This window comes from Epargyreus clarus, unplaced genomic scaffold, assembly GCF_041222505.1.
Source record: "Epargyreus clarus isolate Ecla_fem2 unplaced genomic scaffold, WU_Ecla_fem_2.2 ptg000032l, whole genome shotgun sequence".
NCBI classification, from domain to species: Eukaryota; Metazoa; Arthropoda; class Insecta; order Lepidoptera; family Hesperiidae; genus Epargyreus; species Epargyreus clarus.
The window spans coordinates 10103960-10113850 of NW_027332237.1; the positions used below are offsets into that span (position 1 = coordinate 10103960).

At 38.5% G+C, this 9891-nt stretch overlaps 1 protein-coding gene across 1 annotated transcript; it reads left to right on the top strand.

The window, feature by feature from the left end:
* The first annotated feature begins 3570 nt into the window (after window positions 1-3570).
* On the top strand, window positions 3571-7551 carry LOC140754982 (uncharacterized). The gene has a single exon (XM_073090143.1). It carries the CDS (start codon window positions 3571-3573, stop codon window positions 7549-7551), a length of 3981 nt encoding a protein of 1326 aa, XP_072946244.1.
* The last annotated feature ends 2340 nt before the right edge of the window (window positions 7552-9891 follow it).

Genomic DNA, 9891 nt, shown 5'->3' on the forward strand with positions numbered 1-9891 from the left:
ATCTTTCGCCTTCCCATATTTGTTCTTATGTAAGGTTGACTGCGTGCTTTTTTGCAACGAGCTTTTGCCCGCGGCTCGCGTTACGAAGTAATATTTTCATCCCCTATTTTATCCCCTTGGGGGTGGAATTGATCAAAATCCTTTCTTAGCGGATGCCTACGTCATAACATCTACCTGCATGCCAAATTTCAGCCCGATCCGTCCAGTGGTTTGGGCTGTGCGTTGATAGATCACTATGTCATTCAGTCACCTTTGAGTTATATATATTTAGATTAGTCCACCCGATGGTAAATGATCACTGGCGCACATCTACAGTTATCGAGATATAGAGCTAAGGTTCTTGTACCTGAAGTCCATCACAAATGCGTTGCAATTCAAAGGTAATAGAAATAACGAAATTAATTATCAAGTGCTCTATCGTTGAAGGAAATCATCACGAGCAAATTTAAGAGATTACAAATTTTACAAATTACAAAGGTATGTGATGTCTACCAATTTGCACTTGGCCAGCGCGTTGGACTAACTTCTTATCATGAGAGGGCAGAGACTCATGCCCCGTAGTAAAACTATAATGGGTTGATGATGATGGTGATGATAAATGGTCTTGCTCTACCAATGAGGCTATTGATCAATGACCCACGAGGTCACCATACAGGTCTGAAAGGACAGATGGTTGTGGGTCTGATCCCCGGCCATACAGATATCTGAATGACGAATTAATTTCTGGGTGTTTGTATTTTTGTATTCGTCTGTATATGTATATGTCCATGGCACCCACGACACAGGGAATCTTAGTGTGAAGAAGAGTTAAAAATGTTTTATTGAAGAATATTTCTATTAGATTATCTAAGCTTAAATTTTAAGTACGAGTACATATTACATCGAGTTCCGTTACATATTAGGAAATCGCCGGCTTCACAGCGCAAGGATTATGTGAAATGGCATATTAATGTTCCGAAATTAAGCTGAGGTCTGTCAGTAATGATATTAATAACCTTTGCTGAATTACATTTATATTTTACGTAATATACATATTGTTAGGAATGTCAACAGAAGATACAAAATGTAATTGTAAAAATTGTAAAAATGTAATTGTATTGAGGGTATTAAGTAAAAAGGGGCGTATAAAAGGGCACTGTAGATCGCGTTCTGGGCAGTTATTTTCCGACTATTGTAAAGAACGTTACTCTGCCACTTTTCTTGTCGAATCTATAATTTATATGCTTTATTCAATATTCAAATTTGTGTTCTATATTCAAATAATTTGTATGTGATAGTTCCGTAATATTCAACTAGATGGCGCTGCTAAAATAGCCGTTGAATCACGCTGTTGAGAACCTTTCGTAGATACTATAAGAGGCCGCTTGTAAATTTAATAATATATATTCAGTGGAACATACAAGTGTGTTTTTATTACAAGTGTGGTTAGTAACAACCCCTCAACCCCCTCACCTCTCTCCGAGTTCGAACATGGTCCTTCGAGCCGGATCCATCTTATTCTATAAGATTGGACTGGAGGGTTTTTTGTGAAGCAACGGACTTGCGGGCAGCGGATTGTTGTCGCAAACGCAAGTCAGACGACCAAGTGTGGATGGTTGTCAATTCGGACGGTCTCCTGAGGAGGTGACTGTCAGGCGGAGCCAGCGGTGAGGTGCAGCAGGGAGCGTTGCTGTCGGAGCACTGCAACGACTACGGGCAGCGGAGCCCGAGGCTACACTACGGGCAGTGGAGCCCGAGGCTACACTACGGGCAGCGGAGCCCGAGGCTACACAACGGGCAGCGGAGCCCGAGGTCGTGTGAATCAAATCACATGAGGTTAAGTAAAACCGAAGAAAATAGTGAGTAATTTACATTATAAAAAACTCTTTGGTGATATTAAAAAACTTTTTGAATTAATATTAGAACATAGAACATTACAAATTTAATATAAATTATATAAATCTATGCCCGATTTCTGAGCAATATAAATACGTCAAACACTTGTAAAATTTGAACATTCTGAATTTGCAATTTTGTCTGAAAGTAGTTTTTATTGACTTATGCTTATTACTTATTAATTAATATTAAGTTTAATACTTATTAATTTATGGTTATTGGTTCATAATGGAGTCAATTATAAATTTACAAAATGATTTAGCGGCACGTGTTTACAAAAGTAAATTGAATTATAAAAAGTCTCCTAAGGAAAGAATTACACTAGAATACGTAAATGGAAGGTTAGAGGGTTTAGAACAGTTGTGGTCAAGGTTTATGTTAGGACACGAGGAGTTAGCTAAGAATTATCCACCCGATGTATTAAATAAAAAAAATGTGAGCCGTCACGGGACGCCTGGCAGATGTGAAACATCGACATTATTTTGTAAAAGTAATATGCAGAAAAGAACATATTGTGATAAGAACTAAATATGTCATAATGATAAAATAAAATATTACGATTTTTTTCCAGATAACGATGACTATTTATTGAATTCGATTGCGCATGGCGACGCGTCGCCACACCGTACACACTACTGCATATAGACTGTATATATATACCATCGTAGCCACGGCATGCGTCGCCACGCCAGAAATCGGTTTTACGTGCGGCTATAGATGTTTCACATCAAAAAGTCTATATACGTCACTGGCGAAATGTATGACAAGGTAGAGGAAATTTATTTAGACTACAAATGTGAACTGCAATGCCAGTTATCAAAATTCCAAGTAAAATATAATACACCATCTCATACAGCTCCCCCAATCTCAATAGCTAAATTACCCAAAATAAATATTCCATCGTTCTCCGGAAGTTATTCGGAATGGTGTTCGTTTAAGGAACTATTTAAATCGTTAATTATAAACAACAGTACTATAGATAACATTCAAAAATTGCATTATTTAAAGGGCTGTTTAGTGGGTGAAGCAGAACAAATTCTTAGACACATTCCCATACAAGAAGAAAACTTTGAGCGATGTTGGGAATTACTTACAAAACGCTATGATAACAAACGATTTGTTTCTAATCATGCAATAAAACGATTGTTAAGTCAAAAGAATCTTATTAATGAGTCCGCAACCGGTTTAAAGTCTATTGTCGATACAACTGATGATTGCTTAGCTACCTTGAGTAATTTAGGGATAGATATTAGGAGCTGGGACATTTTAATCATACATATTCTTACTTTAAAGTTAGACCCAGAAACTCGTCGACAGTGGGAATTTAATATCGCTAGTTTATGTGAAGAATTGCCTACTTATGATCAATTTAAGAATTTCTTATTGACTAGGTTTAGAGCTTTAGAATTTCTAAATACCAAACCAACTCCTGCAGTTAGCCAACTTGTCAAAATTAAATCTTTACATGTAAAAAATGTTGTTTGTCCATATTGTACAAATGATCACAAACTGAGCTTTTGTAAAGAGTTCCAAAGAAAGTGTGTAGATGCCAGGCGTAAGTTTGTCTTTGACAATAATATATGTTTTAATTGTATGGGTGGTAGTCATTCGGCTAAAGACTGTCGGTCTCAGGTAAAGTGTTACATTTGCAAACGAAATCATCATTCGCTCCTGCATCCCAAGGGAAGGAGTCCTATGGTTACCAACAATAACAATGAAAATAACGGGTATGTTGCCTCTTCTTCAGGAAATGCTAATGGGGAAACCAATCCAACACCATTAGGATCTTGTTTTGCAAAGGATACAGTTCAGCAACAGGTGTTGCTCGCCACAGCACTAGTGGAGGCTACTTCCAGGAACGGAGTAGGATACAAGGTTCGCGCACTCTTAGACCAGGGGTCGCAGTCATCCTTTGTCACTGAGTCTACGGCACAGTATTTGGGTTTAAATAAAACTCTTATTAAAGGAAAAATAACTGGTCTTGGTGGAGATAAGCAAATTATTTCCAAGGCGATGATTACCATCGAAATCAAATCTTTGATTAATTCTGATGTCAGGATTCCGGTGAAGGCATATGTCCTCAAAAACATAACTTCTCTTCTTCCTACGAGAAAAGTTGAAAAATTGGATTGGCCAGAATTAAAGGAACTAGTTTTAGCTGATCCACAATTTGATGTTCCAAATCACATTGACCTTCTTTTAGGTGCAGAAACATACAGTCAAATACTACAAGAAGGCATGAAGAAAGGTCCGTTTGGTAATTTAATAGCACAGGCTACTAGTTTCGGTTGGATTCTCTCAGGTATGGTGAATCCATCAAATGATCCTATTTCGCAGATCCAAGTTATGCACTGTTGCACGGAAAGCAATGACATGCTCAAAAGATTCTGGGAACTTGAGTCAGACCAACGGCAACTTAAGGAAACCATGTTCACAGATAATGAAAAACGATGTGAACAATATTTCAAGGAAACAACTCAAAGGGATGAGGATGGCAGGTATATCGTACGTCTTCCATTCAGAAATGGTACTCCTGAAGTAACGGCTTCACGGGAAATAGCTGAAAAAAGACTGAAACTTTTAGAAAATCGTCTTAACAAGAACAAAACAATGAAAGCAACATATCAGGAAGTAATTGAAGAGTACTTACACTTAGATCACATGGAAGTGGTACCTAAGGATGAGATTGATAATGATAAATCAATTTATTTGCCTCATCACGCGGTGGTCAAAAATGACAGACAGACTACCAAAGTAAGGATCGTCTACGATGCATCATGCAAAGGGAAAAATAATTTATCATTAAACGATCAGTTGCTGGTTGGACCCAAGTTGCAACCAGAACTAAGGTGCATTGTGATGCAATGGAGGATTTCACCCATTTGTATGTCAGCCGACATAGCTAAAATGTATCGGCAAATAAAGGTCAACCAGCGGGATGCTGATTGTCAACGCATACTCTGGAGAGAAAATGATAAGGAAGAAATAAAAAGTTACCGACTTACCAGAGTCACCTTTGGTACGGCGTCAGCGCCTTATTTGGCAGTAAAGGCTCTTCAACAAGTAGCACATGATCACGGTGTAAATTATCCTTCAGCAGCTGAAAATATACTCAAACATTTCTACGTAGATGATTTAATGACCGGTGTTAATAGCGTCGAGGAAGGAAAAACAGTATACAAGGAAATGAACGAACTACTAAGCAAAGCAGGTTTCGAACTACAAAAATGGCGCAGTAACAGCGATGAGCTGTTAAAAGTAATGAAAAGTATAGAAACAAAAGGGGACAATACTGGGAACCTGAAAATACAAGAAGATGATATTACAAAAATAATGGGACTTACCTGGGACCGAAGTGAAGACTCCTTTCGCTATGTTGTTAATCTGCCTGAGCTGAAAAAACCTGTAACGAAAAGAAGAATTATATCAGATATATCTCGTCTCTATGACCCACTAGGTTGGGTAGGACCAAGCATAATAATAGCAAAAATCATAATTCAAAAGCTCTGGCTAGCGGCACTTGATTGGGATGATAAGGTACCAGACAATATCTTAAATGAATGGTTGACTTACCGCGAAGAGCAGACCAACTTTAATAAATTACGTATACCTAGATGGCATGGCACGAACGTGAACGAGATTTGTCGTGAGATTCACGGTTTCTGCGATGCATCTAAGGTGGCATACGCAGCGGCAGTATACCTCCGTGTACTTGACTCAGCAGGAAAGGTGACTGTTACCTTGGTCACGGCCAAGACTAAAGTTGCACCTGTAAAAGTAGTTTCCATTCCAAGGTTAGAGCTATGCGGTGCCGTGTTACTTACCAGATTGTTGTTGGAAGTTGCACAGGTGATGAATGTGGAGAAGCACAACATTCATGCATGGACCGATTCGACCGTGGTACTAGCTTGGCTAAATGACCATCCAAGCAAATGGAATGTCTTTGTGGCGAATCGAGTGTCAGAAATTCTCAATAACTTGGAACCAACCACCTGGTGCCACGTATCTTCCAAACAGAATCCTGCAGATGGAGCATCTCGAGGTTTACACCCTTTGGAACTGGTGAACAATCAGTTATGGTTTCACGGTCCAGACTTTATATCTCGTGAGCCTATCATCTATCTCAGACCAAAAGAGGTTCAGACTGAAATGGAAGCACTTAAAACACACTGTGCTACGCTAGAAGAATCTACATGGGATAAATATTCTTCGTTAACGAAAACTGTACGAGTCATGGCATATTGCAGGCGGTTCATAGTCAATTGCAACAAAACAAGAGGACCTAAAATAACTATAAACTATCTTACAGCGAAGGAATTAAGAGATACATTAACAATCTGGATTAAAGAATGTCAATCGAACAACTTTAATGATGAAATTAAATTAGTAAAAGAAAATAAAAACTTACCTAAAGGCAGCAAACTTAAGACACTGAATCCATTTCTTGATAACGATGGTGTATTAAGAGTGGGAGGTCGACTGTCACACTCAAGGTTGAATATAAATAAGAAGCATCCAATAATAATACCAAGGCAGTCTCATCTGACGGAACTAATCATTTCTGATGCCCACAAACAAACACTTCATGGTGGACTACAATTGACTTTGGCATATATTCTAAGCAAGTATTGGATATTGGGCGGAAAACAATTAATAAAGTCACATAACAGACAATGCGTAACCTGTGTCAAAAACTCAGCAGTCACTAGAAATCCGTTGATGGGGCAAATGCCGGCTGCTCGTGTTACCCCAACTCGTCCATTTAGTCATAGTGGTGTAGATTACGCAGGGCCTATTCAAATCCGCACGACCAAGGGCAGAGGTCATAAATCCCATAAGGGATATATCTGCTTATTTATTTGTATGGCTACTAGGGCCATACATCTTGAAGTTGTGACTGATCTAACGACGGAAGGCTTCTTGCAGGCTTTCAAGAGGTTTGTAGCCAGACGAGGAAATTGCTCTCAGTTATGGAGCGACAATGGAACCAATTTTGTTGGGGCAGCAACCGAGTTACAAAAACGTTCTTCTGATGAGTACAGGCGTATGCATCAGGAGGTAGCTGAAGCACTGGCGATTAATCATTGCGAATGGCATTTCATACCGCCTCATTCGCCCAACTTTGGAGGTTTGTGGGAGGCTGGTGTGAAATCTGTAAAATACCATTTAAAGAGAGTCGTCGGTAATTCGACGCTGACATACGAAGAAATGGCCACGGTACTAGCCCAAATAGAGGCCTGCCTCAATTCTCGGCCAATGTTAGCTCTCAATGACCAACCAGATGATTTTACGGTATTAACACCAGGGCACTTTTTAATAGGTGAACCACCAGTGGCAGCACCTGATTATGATTTTGAAAAGTCAAATGTGAGCAGTCTGAGGAGATGGCAACATACCCAACGAATGTTACAAACATTTTGGCGACAGTGGTCGCAGGAATACTTAACTAAATTTTTACATCGGTATAAATGGACTGATCGCCAATCACAACCTTCCCTGGGCGATGTAGTAGTCATAAAGGAGGATCATTTGCCCCCATGCCGATGGCTTTATGGTCTAATAACTGCCACTCATCCAGGAGAAGACAAGGTTGTTAGAGTTGTATCTTTAAAAACTAAAACTGGAATTTTGAAACGACCTGTGTCGAAATTATGTTTCTTACCAATAGAAAAGTAAACTAATATTTTTTGTATGTGTAACAATATAATAAGTAAATTAGATTCTACATTCTAATTTTGCTGGACAATGTTTATGTATGTGCAAGTGCTTTAAAGGTACTCATTTAAGAAAGTTTTATGTAAATATTTAACCTTTGTATTTCCTAGATTCTCTATGGTGGGCGGTCGTAATTGTTGTAATATTGTTAATTTGTTATTAAAGGGCAAGGTCCATCTTGCCCTTGGTGGGCGGTATGTTCAATATTCAAATTTGTGTTCTATATTCAAATAATTTGTATGTGATAGTTCCGTAATATTCAACTAGATGGCGCTGCTAAAATAGCCGTTGAATCACGCTGTTGAGAACCTTTCGTAGATACTATAAGAGGCCGCTTGTAAATTTAATAATATATATTCAGTGGAACATACAAGTGTGTTTTTATTACAAGTGTGGTTAGTAACAACCCCTCAACCCCCTCACCTCTCTCCGAGTTCGAACATGCTTAATTGTTGTTTTGTTAACTTTGTAAAGTAAAATTGTGAAGTAAAATGTTCTCGGTTTATAAACGTTTGTTTTTAATTAATAAATTCCTGACAAGTTTTCCTAATAGTTGTTTTTTAAATTATTTCCTGACTAATTTTCCTAATAATATTCTCTTATCTCTTAGCAACGGGCTGCGAGGGGCTATCAAAACTGTTTCAATTGGTCAAATATCAAATGAGTTTACGGCCCATTTAAAAGTTAGTGGTCAGTGGTGGTAGAACCATCTGTGGTTCAACTGCGCCGCACCACCGCCACACCTGTTTCTACCTATTAATGTCAGTGCTAAGCGCTACTGTGTTCTGGTTTGAAGGGTGTGGTAAAGGACATAGTTTTCCGAAGTATTCCAGCTTAGTCTTCAGGAGTAGCGGCGAACCTGTAGTCGATCTCAAGTAGGAATCTAATCCTATTTGAAGTTGATTACAGATGTCTATGGGCGGCAGTAGCCACGTACCATCAGATGAACAGCATGATCGTCTGCTACTCCTACATTATAAAAAACTCTGCTATGATACATAACTTTGCAAGAAAATGCCGCTGGTCATGTCGTTGTTTTAAGATTTCTACTTCAACATCAAAACGCACGACGTGTGTTTGACATAGGTACCTATATTTCCTCACGTTAATATTCTTCCTTGTAATTTCAAAGAAACTGCCGTCCTCATTGCGCCACATTTTCGTGAATAAAATTTTGTTTATGAGAAAAAATTACAAAGGTATTGAAGAATATTGCCATTCTGAAATTTTCTTTCATTACGCCAATCAAATTTTCATTCATTCATAAGGAAGCTTCGCTATGAAGGTCCGCCCACATCCATCAATAATTTAAATGGCGTTTGATATTTTAGGGTCTATGTCACCTTCTAAGGATATTTGAGTAACGGTCCCGTCAAAATCGATTAAGTTGTTTCCGAAATAATTTTGATAAACAATTTTAATAAACAAACAAATTTTGTTTTATTATTTGGTATAGAGCATGACATGAATGTCCCACCATTGGTCTCCTCTTGTAATTTCTATTAGTGTAAAACAGACCACACCTCAAAGAAAAGAAACAAAATCGTACAAATCTGCACTACCAACTTCCGACACATTGTAGGTTTGTAGGTAATTAACGTATTATTAGTTTCGTAGTTATTAGCAATATATCAAAGGTGGTAAATCCTTTGTTGTTTGACTCCGGCGGCACTACCGCTACACCTATTTCTGCCTAATAACAGCAGTGTTAAGCGCTTCTGTGTTCCGTTTTGAGGCGTGTGTTAAGGGAGACATACTTTTCCGAGGCGTTCCAGCTTAGTCCTCAAGGGGAACGGCGCATCTGTGGCCGACCTTAGGTAGGAATATCTAATCCTATCTGGGGTTTATTACAGATGTCTCCTCTTCTTCTTCGTAATTCGATGTCGCTTCGTCTCCGTAACGAAACACCTTGTGAAGTGGTGGTAGTTGTCTTGACATACAAAAAGTGCGCTGTAAAGAACCTATTTTGAAAAAAAAACTTGATTTAAAGTAATTATTGGGATATCTTATTCCCAATAAATAATTTAATAACCATCAATTCTTAATAAAGGCTGGAATTCATTTCGTCGTCAGCTACATACAATACAGTTCTATTTTGAAAATCTGTTAGGTCTTAGTTCAAAGAAATGTTTCTATTCCTTTGACTTCGGAAGGCTGTATTCATTTGCGGAGGACAAAAGCGAGCCTTATCGGAGGCTGTTTCACTTCGGGCCGGACTTCACCGTCTTTTGTTTGTGAGACCCAATCACACCGTAATGTAATATACTTATAACATCTATGAAAGTAGAGCCATCTGTACTT

What these genes read in the sequence shown, in the direction of transcription:
- LOC140754982 (XM_073090143.1), top strand. Translation starts at nt 3,571, where the DNA reads ATGGTTACCAACAATAACAATGAAAATAACGGGTATGTTGCCTCTTCT.